Source organism: Mobula hypostoma, chromosome 23 (genome assembly GCF_963921235.1).
Source record: "Mobula hypostoma chromosome 23, sMobHyp1.1, whole genome shotgun sequence".
NCBI lineage: Eukaryota > Metazoa > Chordata > Chondrichthyes > Myliobatiformes > Myliobatidae > Mobula > Mobula hypostoma.
In genome coordinates this window covers 38,238,158-38,252,546 of record NC_086119.1, presented here as the reverse complement: position 1 = coordinate 38,252,546, position 14,389 = coordinate 38,238,158, and the positions used below count along the sequence as shown (strand labels likewise).

Below are 14,389 nucleotides of genomic sequence, written 5' to 3'. Positions count from 1 at the left end.
GAGAACTTTAAGTTATTAGGGTGATATTAGGAAAGTTGCGTTTAATCAATGGTTTTTAAAAAAAACACAACAGGATGAGCCAACAAAGTTCTTACTAAGTTTTTGGTGATATTACAGGACAGGAGTTCATGAAATAGTTTATTGCATTTCTAGTAAGCTTGCTGATGTATGCAACTTCTTCACAAATTATTAAGGGATATGTGAAATTAGCAGAAATTTCTTTGAACAAAAAGATCAATGAATAATTTTTTTTTGACTTGACTGAGGAAAAATATGTTGGCAAAGATATCTCAACTTGCTCCTCCTTAAACAGTTGTTGGCGTGTAAATTGTATCCTACATAGTTTCACATGTATTATAAATTTCTGAACAAGTTTATTAATCTCCATTTCCACAAGGAAAGATGCTCTATCTACAGTAAGATTACACACTGTTCATTAAGGACATACTTTAATCCACATACAAGATACTGAAAATCTAATCTTATTTATATAGGTTTCTCGTAGGAAACTCGCACTGAGAATGAGTGATTATCAAAAAACTGAACTTCAATAAATTTACCTGTAAACAACCACAGGAATCCTTTTCCAAGACCTGAAGGTTCCAACACTCTCAAGTTCCTTATCTGTGATCCACACTGGAACAAGCAGCTTTTGAGGGTAACTAGTACATAACCTGCAGAAACAAATGTAACAGAAAATTAAATGCCATCTCTTTATAGAAATAGAGAAAAGTCAGCTGTATATAAATGGTGTATATAGTGGTTTCAGATTCTTTGCACTTTTTAAAAAATCAAATGGGGAGATGACTCAAAGGTATGCAAGGTGATTATGGAATTTGATGCAAATGTCTCATGTGCACTGACACACACACACACACACACACACACACACACACACACACACTCTCTCCACATGGCTTTAGACCACCTAGACAACAGCAACGCCTATGTTAGGATGCTGTTCATCGACTATAGCTCAGCATTTAATACCATCATTCCCACAATCCTGATTGAGAAGTTACAGAACCTGGGCCTCTGTACCTCCCTCTGCAATTGGATCCTCTACTTCCTAACCGAACACAATTTGTGCAGATTGGTGATAACATATCCTCCTCATTGACAATCAACACTGGTGCACCTCAGGGGTGTGTGCTTAACCCACTGCTCTACTCTCTCTATTCCCATGATTGTGTGGCTAGGCATAGCTCAAATACCATCTATAAATTTGCTGACTATACAACCATTGTTGGTAGAATCTCAGGTGGTAATGAGAGGGTGTACAGGAGTGAGATATGCCAACTAGTGGAGTGGTGCCACAGCAACAACCTGGCACTCAACGTCAGTAAGAGAAAAGAGCTGATTGTGGACTTCAGGAAGGGCAAGACGAAGGAACACATACCAATCCTCAGAGGGATCAGAAGTGGAGTGAGTGAGCAGTTTCAAGTTCCTGGGTGTCAAGATCTCTGAGGATCTAACCTGGCCCCAACATATCGATGTAATTATAAAGAAGGCAAGACAGTGGCTATACTTAATAAGGAGTTTGAAGAGATTTGGCATGTCAACAAATACACTCGAAAACTTCTATAGATGTACTATGGAGAGCATTCTGACAGGCAGCATCGCTGTCTGGTATGGTGGAGGGGAGGGGGTGCGCTTTTGCACAGGACCAAAAGGAGCTGCAGAGGGTTGTAAATTTAGACGGCTCCATCTTGGGTACTAGCCTACAAAGTACCCAGGACATCTTCAAGGAGCAGTGTCTAAGAAAGGTAGCATCCATTATTAAGGATCTCCAGCACCCAGCCCATGCCCTTTTCTCACTGTTACCATCAGGTAGGCGGTACAGAAGCCTGAAAGACACACCCAGCAATTCAGGAACAGCTTCTTCCCCTCTGCCATCTGATTCCTAAATGGACATTGAACCCTTGAACACTACCTCACTTTAAAAAAAAATACTGTATATTTGTTTTTTGCACTTTTTAAATCTATTCAATATATGTATATTGTAATTGATTTACTTATTTATTTTTTCTCTTCTATAGTATATTGCATTGAACTGCTGCTGCTAAGTTAAATATCACGTCATATGCCAGTGATAATAAACCCGATTCTGATTCTTCTGAAACAAAATAGTTAAGGTCCTTTATATTTAATGCTACAACATCTATATTAATATGTAAAATCTAAAAACTGTGGTGGACAGGAAGGCTCTACATAGGTAGACAAAACTGCCCAACACATCACCAGCACACCCACCAGCAAGGAGGTGTATACAGAAGGGTGGCAGAAATGTGCCAGTAATATCATGAAGGATCCCATGGACTGCTCATGGACTGTTTGTCCCACTCTCAGCAGAGAGGCGGCTACATAACATCCATGCCGGACCACCAGACTCAAAAACAGCTACTTCACACAAGCAGTAAGGTTGGTCAACAACTCCACCCACTAACCCACCCTCCACACCCTCACCCATCACTACTTTATCATCTCCTGTCAGTCACCTTATGTACACACTCCTGTGCCTAACTTCACTTTATGAACATACAACCAACCTACGCATACAAGCTATCTTGCGTATTTATATTTATTGCATATCTTTATTATTATTGTGTTCATCATCTATGTGTTTTTTGTCCTGCATCAGATCTGAAGTAACAATTACTTCATACACTAAAGAAAATCTGCAAATGTTAGAGATCAAAGTAATACACACAAATTGCTGGAGGAACTCAACAAGCCAGGAATCATCTAGGAAAAGAGTACAGTCAAAGTTTTGGGCTGAAACCCTTCAGCAGGACTGGAGAAAAAAAGCTGAGTAGCTAAAAGGTGGGGGAGGGGAGTGAGAAGCACAAGGTGATAGGTGAAACCTGAAGGGGGAGGGGATGAAGTAAAGAGCTGGGAAGTAAATTAGTAAAAGAGACAGAAGGATATGGAAGAAAGAAAAGCTGGAGGCAATAAAGTGAGAGGGAAAAGGGGATGGAAAACAGTGAGGGGGGGTGGGGGGTATTAACAGAAGTTCAAGAAGTCAATTTTCATGCCATCAGGTTGGAGGTTACCCAAACAGAATATAAGATGTTGTTCCTCCAACCTCAGTGTGGCCTCGTCACGACAGTGGAGGAGGCCATGGATGGACATATCAGAATGGGAACGGGAAGTGGAATTAAAATGAGTGGCCATTGGGAGATCCCGCTTTTTCTGGCGTAGGTGCTCAGCGCAGCAGTCTCCCCATCTACGTCGGGTCTCACCAATATACAGGAGGCCACCCCACCAGACTTACAGGTGAAGAGTCGTCTCACTTGGAAGGAATGTTTAGGGCCCTGAATAGTAGTGAGGGAAGAGGTGCAGGAGCAGGTGTAGTATTTGTTCCGCTTGCAAGGATAACAGCCAGTGGGGAAGGACGAATACACAAGGGTGTCATGTAGGGAGCAGAAAGTGGGGGGTGGGGGTGGGTAAGATGAGTTTGGCAGTCGGATCCCATTGAAGATAGCGGGGTGGTAGATGAAGACAATAGACACCCTATCCCTGGTGGGATGATGGGAGGATGGGGTAAGAGCAGACATGTGTGAAATGGAAGAGATGCAGTTGAGGGCAGCATTGATGGAGGAAGTGAAGCCCATTTCTTTGTAAAAGGAGGACATCTTTGTTCCAGAATGAAAAGCCTTATCCTGAGAGCAAATGCCGTGGAGGCAGAAGAATTGAAAGAAGGGGATGTCGTTTTTACAAATAACAGGGTGGGAAGAGATACAGTCCGGGTAGCTGTGGGAGTCCACAGGTTTATAATAGATATCAGTGGATAAGCTGTCTACAGAGATAGATCAAGAAAGGGGAGGGAGGTGTCGGAAATGGACCAGGTAAATTTGAGGGCAGGTTGGAAGTTGGAGGCAAAGTGGATGAAGTCAACAAGATCAGCATGGGTGCAGGCAGCAGCATCAATTCAGTTGTTGATGTAGCGTAGGAAAAGTGCTGGACAGTCACCAGTGTAGGCTTGGAATACAGACTGTTCCATGTAGCCAACAAACAGTCAGGCTTAGCTGGGACCAATGGCCCCTTTTGTTTGAAGAAAGTGGGACGAGCAAAAGGAGAAATTATTTCGAGGGAGTACAAGTTCTGCTTGGCTGAGGAGAGTGGTGGTGCAGGGGAACTGGTTAGGTCTGTCCAGAAAAGAAAATAGAGAGCTTTGAGGCATTCCTGACAGGGGATGGAGGTGCAGAAGACTGGACGTCCATAGTAAAATAAGACAAGAGCCAGGGACCCTGAAATCATTGAAAAGACCCAGAGCATAAGAAGTGTCACAGAGGTAGGCAGGAAGGGACAGAACTAGAGTCAAGGTGTGCAGACACAAGTTCAGTGAAGCAGGAACAAGCTGAAATAATGGGTCTACCTGGACAAGTGGGTTTGTGAGTCTTGGGTAAGAGGTAGAAATGGGAGATGTGGGTGCGGGAACTATGAGGTTGGTGGCGGTGGATGGGAAATCCCCAGAGTCAATAAGGTTGGTGATGATGTGGGAGCCTGGTTATCCTTAGTGGAGTCCTGTATGAGGGGCAAGTAAGAGGAGGTGTCAGAGTCGGCGCTGGGCCTCAGCAAGGTAGAGGTCAGTATGTCAGACTACTACAGCACCTCTCCTATCTGCAGGTTCAATGGTGAAGTTAGGATCTAGGATCTTGGATGATTTAACTTCCAGAATAACACTCTGAGAAACAAAGCACTGAAGGAAGAAATATCATATCCTGTGAAATCACATTGTAAATTGGAAGCTCCACTTCAGCATTCTTCCTCTTGGATACCGCTTCCAACTGCAGTATTCCCTTCCCATTGAGACCCATATCACAAACAGCAGTGTTACAAGATGGCCACAATTACACAGTCAGAAACCCATACACACAGCCACTCATTTAGGAAGTTCCTGATTACCAATTTATTGCAGTTACAGTTGATGTCAAGAGGTTAACCAGCTGAGACAAAGACCATCTTGTGCTCAGTTCCATGAAATACTGGAAGAAAAGATCCTCCTCATTGGCACCCTTTGTCCAAGTCAAGTTCAGAGGACGTGAATCTCTCTGGCAAGCACCTTTCATATGCCTCTTCAATATACAGTAGATTCTGGTTAGTCATAGTCATACTTTATTGATTGGGCCATTGTTTAATCAGGGTAGCCACTTATTTGGTTCAACTTTTAAAGAACCAAAACTAAATCGAGAAAATATCCAGATTTCTTTCATTTATTTAGGGTACTATGCTGCTTAATTGGAGTAGGAGATGGTTGCTGAACAGTTTCTAACTAGTATCAGACATTTGGCACTTGTGCAGCTGTTAGACACTAAACTGTGCTTAAAGTGAACAGTTTTTAAAATAGTGTCAATTGCGTGCACTCGTGTTCAAAAAGCAGTGAGACAATTCAGAACCGATTTGCTCACTGTGGTTTCAAGTAATCAGGCTTGGAGATGTCAGAAACACTCGAGTGAAAAATGAAATGATTTCACTACTTCTCCAAGTTAGGAACTATGATGAATTTGAAGGTATTGACAATCATCTTGTCAACTGTCAAAAGACTGTAACAATTAGGAACTAATACAGTTTTATAGTACTGTTGTAGAATTGAGAGTGTTCCAATTCATTGTTTATTTTATTTAAATACACAATTCATTACTCAGTTAAATAATAGCGTGTCTTTTTTTCTATCTTTGTAACTATTTTCATGAAAATTCAGCTAATTGGGGCAGTCACTTATCGGGCCAAAATGTACTGATTCCATTGTGTCCCATTTAACCATAATTCACTATGTTATGATGGTTCACGTAAATATCCATTAATCTGCACACTTAAAGGCTCACTTCCCTCAGGAACACTGCACGTGCCAATTTTTGCCCTTCAACTATGAATTATTATTACACCTTCCCACCACTGCCACCAGGACCCCCGAACATGTCCCAATACCCAATCTCAACTACTTTTGGGGGAACCACAGCTACACACATGGCAGCAGCAAGAATACCCAGCTTGAAGTTTGCTTATGAGGGAGGGACATTCAACTGAAAGTAACGGTGAATTGGTTAAGCAGTAAACAATTTCCTTAATAGGAATGGAAGATAAAAGTTACTGAATACTGAAGAGTGAAGAATAATGAAGCAGGGAAGGAAAAGGTAAAAAGCTTGATTCCCAGTGAAATGCACATCATATGATTATGGGAGAATGGAAGAGAAACTAGGGATACCAAGTTTGGTCCAATCTTCTGAATAATTCAGTCACATTATCCTCCAGAACAAATGTACCTGCGCCATTATTTCACAATTTTACACAGCTGCTAACCTTTCCTTTTAAATTTTTCACCCAGTCATATGTTAAACAGAATGCACCAACCCTGTTCAAGTTATCATTTTCACCTATTTAGAAATAAGAATTAACTTACTTGTAATTGCAGTTCACTTCACTGACTCTCCAGACATTTTGCAGATCAAAACGCATTCTCTCCACCTCCATCTCAAATCGGTGGCAGACATGGTCACCTAAATAAACGCAAGGATTATTAAATTCATGCTGAATTAAATTATAGCTTTTTGTTTAATTATTTTTGTCCTGTTTCTGGTTCAGTTGACAGTGGCAAACTGAATAAGAAATCTGAACTTGCATGCAGCATACTGTGAACCACTACGTACAAAAACAAAGCAAGCTCTTCCTAGTACATCTCATATTTTGACCCATCATGTTCTCTTCAGCAATCATCGTTACTTTTCTACTCACCAGGGTGACAGAGATGCACATGCTGATCTTCCTCATCAGCACAGATTCCCATGCACCAAGCATGATATGCAAAGGCAAACAAATCTTCCAGTCTGGTTGGACGAGCAATTACTTTGTTTAATCTCTTCAGCCATTCCTGACACTGCTTAAATGTAGAAAAATGACACCTGGGGAACACATGCAGGACAGCCGAAAATGAATAATACTTGCAGATCAAAATCCTTAAGCAAGCAGACCTACAAAAATACTTGCATTCATCTTTACACAAGAATCTCAACTAATTGTAAAAATCTTCAAAAACAAAACCATTCCATGCAGAGTCTAAACTATTACAAGTTAAAGTACCATTGGTGACATCAGTTTTGAGGAATTAAGATTTATAGCTATTGAAATCTAACTCGTGAAGCTCCCTTCACAATTTGAATTTGACCAATTCAAATTTTCCATTAGTTGTATAATTGTATTACTGTCAAGGACAATTGGACCATTTTCTGACTTGATGTGTCATTAAAAGTTCAAAATTCAAATTAAATTTATTATCGAAGTACATACATGTCATCATATACAACTGAGATTCATTTTCTTGCGGGCATATGCAGTAAATCCAAGAAACACAGAATTCTTGAAAGACCACACCTAAGAGGATGGGCAAACAACCAATGTACAAAAAACAACAAACTGCAAATACAAATAAGAAATAATAATAAATAAGCATTGAATATCAAGAACATGAAGAGTCCTTAAAAGGGAGTCCACAAGTTGTGTGAATAGTTTATTGATGAGGCACATGAAGTTGAGTGAAGTTATCCCCTCTGGTACAAGAACCTGATGGTTGAGCGGTAATAACTGTTCCTGAATCTAGTGGTGTGGGTCCAATAGCCAAGATGTTCCAACAATCCCAAGTAATAAATTTAATTTAAGTGAAAGTGCATCATGTCCATTTGTAAAAGCATTTTGTTTTCAGAAAGAGTTCAAGATAAGAGGACTTACGTATGTGTACCTTGGTGATTACTGTAGTAGGAGATAAAGCTCCATTTGATAATCAAAGTTCTGAAAGGCTGGAAAGGTAGTTGCTTGATACTTATTTTAAAATCATCTAACAACACAGTCTGTTGCTCCACACCTTTGGACATCAAATCACATACCTGATCACTTTCGAATCTTTACAGACAATGTGAAGCTGGAACATGTCCCGACTCTCAATAGCTTCAATTAACCGTACAGGCACCTGTAATAACAAGATACATACATGGCTGTAATCAGAGAAAATTGTAATTAACTCTAAGGTCAAATTTATAAAAGGAGCCATAAAATGTAATTAAGCATAAATAACAGAATAAATATTATGACATTTGAGTAGTATCACTTCAATCAAGCTTAACTCATCTTGTTTAGCTTGACAGCATTATGAAAAAAAGCTGACATGCCACATCTTCCAAATAACATGACAATAAGCACTGAACTTCCTCTACCAAGCTGAAAAATCATACAACCAAATTAAGCCACAATTCAGGTCCTGTTGTATTTTATCAGTGATGTGCTTCTAAATACACAACTTTCAATAGTCAATATTTAAGGTTTTCCTAGTCCTAGGTGCAAATGGACCCCAAATTCTTAGATTCAATGCTCTAACTGGGTGTTCGGCAGATAAATATAACCATCAACAACTCAGCAACCTACAGGAGCTCTCCCATTTCCTACAGAGGTGCTAGATTTCTCTGCGATTCAATTGGTGTAATTCTTCCTAGCAATAGTTTTGAATTGAATAAAGGTTGTACAAACAAATATGATTTAAAAAATCCATCATTCAGAAAACAAATTACTGCAATATGGAAATAAATGAGGGGGCAAGATTTTGAGAAAACACAAAGATCATTAAGATTTAGTGTATTCCACCAAGTTGCCAGGATCTGAAACTTACCAGCAGTTCCAACTGACACAATCCCCTTCAAAAGAACTGTACCCATGGTACCAACCAAATGACATCTCAGTTTTCTTTTCAAAAAGATCAGAAAATGCATGAATAACGTCTCAAAAACCATTAACCTCTTTTGGGCATTTTCTCATATTTTCTGTTTTTTGATTCCCATCGTTTGCATTCTTAAAACAAAAGCATTGCTAAAAACTGCTTCTTCCTCCAGAAATGTTTTTGAAAAAATACTAACCTGTAATTTCTAGTACTGACTCATGATTAAAACCCAAGAATGAAGCTAATATTGTTAATATTGTTACAATCATTAAATATTTTTAAAAGTCATGCACCAACCCTGAAATTGGGCAACAATAGCCAATGGGTTCCTACAGTTTAAAACTAACGTTCTTATATTCTGCTTCCTGAGAAAATACAAATGTCACCCTGGGTTCCTAATGGCCAATTTTATCGATATTCTGTTTATTTTTTCCACACTTGCAAACAGGATGAGACCACTCCACTCATCTTAAGAGTTATATCAAGAAGATGGCGTCAGCGAACAATGTAACCAAGGATGACATCTTCCAGACGGCTCACAAAACTACTTTTCACGTCTTTTTCCTTCAAATGTGGTTCTGCTACTATTGGAGCCTGTAATCTACATTTTGGTGGTGTTTTCAGACCGACTGAGCAATCCAGTGCTTGCTGTCTCCAAAAGTGTTCTGTAGGGTTTCAAGCGAAGCATGTGGCCTCAAGGAGACAGGGCGAGAGCCTATATATGACTTCATTTCTCACCAATCTCGCAGACTCAAGCATCGAGAAAAATTGAAATTGAGCAGTGAGCAGAAGGCGAACAAGTATTCAGCGCAGTCTATCAGCACAGTCTACCAGCCCATCACCGCTGCTGGAGCAAGGTGTCTGCATTCGACGGTCTCTCTGTCATCTGCTGCTCCAGGAAGAAGATCCCTGCATTCCAATGGTCTCTCGCCAACCACCCCCCCCGCCCCCCCCCCCCCACCACCTCACTTGAGGCCAACAGAAGATTGTACTGGAATCCTGGATCTTGGATAAAGTTTCACATCACATGCCGGTGATAATAAACCCGTTTCTGATTCAGGTGATAATAAGCCTGATTCTGATTGTACTGATTCTGGATCTTGGACAAAGTTTAATCCACAGTTTGTGGAATGGACTCCGTAATGCACACTATGATGTGTTTCTGGTTTCTATTAGCTCCTTTAAAAAAAAATCAGGGCAGCTGCAGATAATGAACAACAAAGGACTAAATTGAACTGAACTATGCCTGGACTCTTTCGATTTTGTGTTCTGTACTATGTATCTCACTTATTTCTTTTCCTATTTGCGCGATTTGTTTTTTTGCGCGGGGGGAGGATGATTTTCTTTGAAAGGGTTTTCTTTGTTTCAAGGCTGACTGTGGGAAGACAAAATTCAGGGCTGTATACGGCATACATACTTTGTAAATCAATACTTTGCATCTCTGAAACTCTTCTTTGAGTTAACTAGCAAATACAAATGAACTGATTTGAGTGAATCAGGAGGATAATGTTCCAAAGATTCAAGTCCTATTATATTTATCAACATCCCTGCGTGGCACACCGACTTGCTTACTCACCATGAGAACAATGACAAGAATGAACATCTACATATGCAATCAAATGTGCGTGGGACATATTTCTACGATATACTTTCTGACACACAATAAAGAAACGGTAAAAGACTACCTCTTTCACTTAAACCATACACCCAAAGGAGTGCTGGATACACAGTCATATGCATAACCAGCAGTGAAATACACACACGCACACACACACACGCACAGTACTTACTGAGATGTCACTGTCCACACCCTGCAGAAAGGTCTAAAACAGAACAAAAGGAAAGAGAAGGGGAAAATGAAATCAAAATAACAGATGTGAGAAAGGCAGGAACCTTATACACTGAAAACACTTGCTGGCTTCTATTACCAAGACACAACAGACAACACACAACCAAATCAAAACTAAAACAAGCTAAAGATATGGTATACCAACTAATATTCATGAGATTTGTCCACTGCAGACCACCCTCAACCCAGATCCTCTAATCCAGAAACCACAAGTCAATGTATACTGTACCTATTGCATCAGTATGAGAAATCATCAGTATACCCTTTATTTCAGTATTCTCATGAAATGCAACTAAAAATAACTACAGTTATTAATATTTCTAACTAATCATAGAGTAAACTTTATCTATAACTGGAGCTTATAAGTGCCACTTTCTATATGCATATTTTACATAAAAACAACCTGTGTATGTTTCAACACGAGAGCACTTTTGATCTTAGTCTCTGCAGGCACAAAACACCTAAGTGGTGTTGACCATTTTCCAGCATTATTTACATGTCATGACATCATTAACATGCACAGCAGTCATCTCCACCTAATTGACAGAAATTGGAACAATAATGTACAGCCTACAACCTTTAATTAACGCAATCAAGATAAAGACACAATTTACTATTTTAAAAAAGGCATATTTTCCCAATTTCACCACCTTTTGGAGCTCCGTTTAGACATGAGCAGATGCAGCATCCACTCTTCACACCAAAAAAATTGAGCTAAAATGGGCACAGGCACTTGCATTTATATATTGCCTTTTAAAACTTTAGAATGTCAACAATCATAATCAACCCTCTCCTGTTGAGAGTTCAGACCTTTTAGTCCATGCCAGATCTCTTGCCATTATCTCTGAATCACCGTCATATAGTAAACAGCCCTCATTATCATTCACAAATGATATCCTATGCGAGTGTTACTGTATATACTTGCTCTCCTCCCTTAATCTACCTGTCATGTTTAACATGTTCACCGCATCTCCCTTTTCTCCAGTGCTTCTCAGGTGCTCTCCTTAAGAGGGCTAGATTTATCTAATTCCATAATTCTGGATATTATCAAAGCTTCAGACAAAGTACCCTATTGAAAGAACAGGCCCACAGAATCTTGGACAAAGTGGCAAAAGACCCAAACTAGTTTATCAGTAGGAAACAAAAAGCAAAGGATTTTAATTTGAGTAGAAGACAATCTGGACTGGATTGCTACAGGGCTCAAGATCCTAAGTGGATGCCACGGTAGCATAGTAGTTAGCATAATACTATTACAGCTTGGGGCATTCTGTAGTTTGGAGCACAATTCCGGCACCATTCTGTAAGATGTCCCTGCCTGGGGTCCCTCCAGTTTTCCTCCCACAGTCCAAAGATGTAGTAGGCAGGTTAATTGGTCATTGTAAAATGTCCCATGATTAGGCCTGGGTTAATTGACGTTGTGAGATTGCTGGGGCTTAACGTGGCTCAAAGGGCTGACTCCACGCTGTACTGCTAAATAAAAATTTTTTTTAAAGTAATTTTTTTTGGAAAAATGTGTATATTGGCAATATACACTTAAATGCATGGTGCACTAATAAGGAATTTAGATACATTTTAAAAATTGGTTATGTTGTTTACAGAAAAATTAACTGTAGACTGCAGGATATTGAAGGGATTAATAAGCAGGCAGCGATGTGGCAAATGCATTCTATCCAGAAAGTAGCATTTGAGCCAGGTTGGGGGGGGGGGGTGCAAAAAAAATGCCAAAAGAATATTCCATGAATAAAGATATTAAAAACAGTACAGAATTTATTGGGACCAAATACATGTCTCAATATTCCAGAAGCAATTCAGATAAAACAGGTGGTTAAGGAGACATTTGGAATATTTATATGCATATTAAAAAAGAAACAAAAGGAACTGTTATGGTGTAATGACTTATCAAAAAATCAAAACAAAATGACACATGCTGCAAATCTGAAATATAAATAAAATGCAGGAAATATGTCAGGAGTATTCATGGCGATAGAAACAGAACTAACTTTTCAGGACTTTGATCTTTCATCAGGATTCATCAGAGTCTTCTCTGCTTAAGATGGCCAAAATACTATCAGCAGTTGAGTCAAAAATAATACATAAAGAACAACTTTCCCTGGAAGTACAACTTAAGAGGATGTTATTATTCCCCAAATAGTGGCAGCTACATGATAAAATCAGAAAGGTGGAAATATTTTTTGAAACAATGGAAGACAGATTGGAATGAGGTATATCAAACTTGGAAGTTGACAAAGTGGATTGAAAGAGCAAATTCCTCTCACCAATATCTAACTTAGTTATGATAGAGAAACCAGAAAGGACTTGGGGGGAGGAAAAAATAAATCTTTACACAGGGGACAATGGAAATTTGGAAATCATTGCCAAGTAGTATACTCTGATACTTTCTTTAGACGTATAAGGTTCTGAGATACGTATGTTAAAATGTTGCAAACATTAAGTCTACAAAACAAGCTGGAAAGTGGGATTAAGTTGGATGACCTTTATGCCACAATGACCCAATAACCATCTTCTGTGCTGCAGCTTTCTATAATATCATGCAACAATGATGCACAAGTGCACCAAGCATACACCTCCCTTGATTTTTCCATAATACTCAACTGATCTTTGGCAAGAACGATTTGGTATTTTCTCCAATAACACTGGGAGGACCGAAAGCATCATATTCAGGATTCACCACAAATTCTGTCCCTTCCTGACCATTGAAGATAAGGGAAACCGTTCATAACCTTGACATCCAATTTAATTCAGAATTGTGTGTTCAATCACCTACCTCTATTTATAACAGCGACCTTTTCAAAGAATGGCAACATCTTTACAAATTGCCTGTCAGTGTCAAACTTCCTTTGTAAGCTGATTCACACTGCAAGTACATAACATCTCCATCTTTCCATATAATACTACCCATCTTTACCTATGGACTATGAAAATCTGCAAATAGCAAGAAGAGCAAGTTCAAAAACTACTACTACAACATCAACTCAGGCCTAGGCTCTATGACGACCTACTGATGCTCACCACTAAAATCAAGGCGAGAAGACTACAACTAGTGGGGCACTGTCTACGCCACCCCGAGCTACCTGCCAGCCTAGTCATCATATGGGAGCCCAAGTATGGGAGGATGAACCCTGGGCGCCCTCCCAAGACAATGGTGAGCACATTCCTAGAAGACATCGGTGCAGTTAATGTAGATGAACTGAACACACTGATGAGGGAGAGGGAGAAATGGAGAGTCCATCACCATGCCCGAAGCCGGCCCCAAGTTCAAAAACTTAGTTATTTACTCCCACCCACCACGCCAAAAAACTCTGGGAGAGCAAATTTTACTCTAATTTTTGGATAGTGACTGGTGAAATCTGTACAGGTGAATTTTCATAATCCAGGAGGGGTTGGATTGCTTGTACTTCAACAACAAGCTTCTCATTTCTACCCTTCAAAAACTTATGCACATCCAAGATGACATTATAGAGATTCCAATTTACATCATACGCTACTGGTATACCTAGTTATGGGCCTCTATTGTCTTGGGACTAGAAAACACCTTAATTATAAAATTATCATCCTTGTTGTCAAATTTCTCTTTTCTTTTGATCTACAACCTTCCATGGGCACAAATAGTTCAAATTTAATTTTGTCCAAACCCAGATAAGTGTCTAGCTTTTTATGGTTAGATCTCTGAGGATCTAATCTGGTCCCAACATATCGATGTAGACAATAGACAATAGGTCCAGGAGTAGGCCATTCAGCCCTTCAAGCCAGCACCACCATTCACTGTGATCATGGCTGATCATCCACAATCAGTACCCTTTCCCTGCCTTCTCCCT

General features: G+C 39.7%; 1 protein-coding gene across 7 annotated transcripts in view; it reads right to left on the bottom strand.

Annotated features, from left to right (window-relative positions):
* mtmr4 (myotubularin related protein 4) overlaps positions 1-14,389 on the bottom strand; it is a 128,281-nt gene that overhangs the window by 34,369 nt on the left and 79,523 nt on the right. For 6 of the 7 annotated variants that reach the window (XM_063031119.1, XM_063031120.1, XM_063031122.1 and 3 more), the window contains 5 exons: positions 10,495-10,527; positions 7,881-7,963; positions 6,736-6,902; positions 6,404-6,500; positions 561-674 (listed from right to left, as the gene is read on the bottom strand). In XM_063031119.1, the coding sequence (XP_062887189.1) occupies positions 561-674; positions 6,404-6,500; positions 6,736-6,902; positions 7,881-7,963; positions 10,495-10,527 (494 nt within the window). The remainder of the gene's footprint in view (positions 1-560; positions 675-6,403; positions 6,501-6,735; positions 6,903-7,880; positions 7,964-10,494; positions 10,528-14,389) is intronic. The other variant, XM_063031123.1, reaches the window with a different exon arrangement.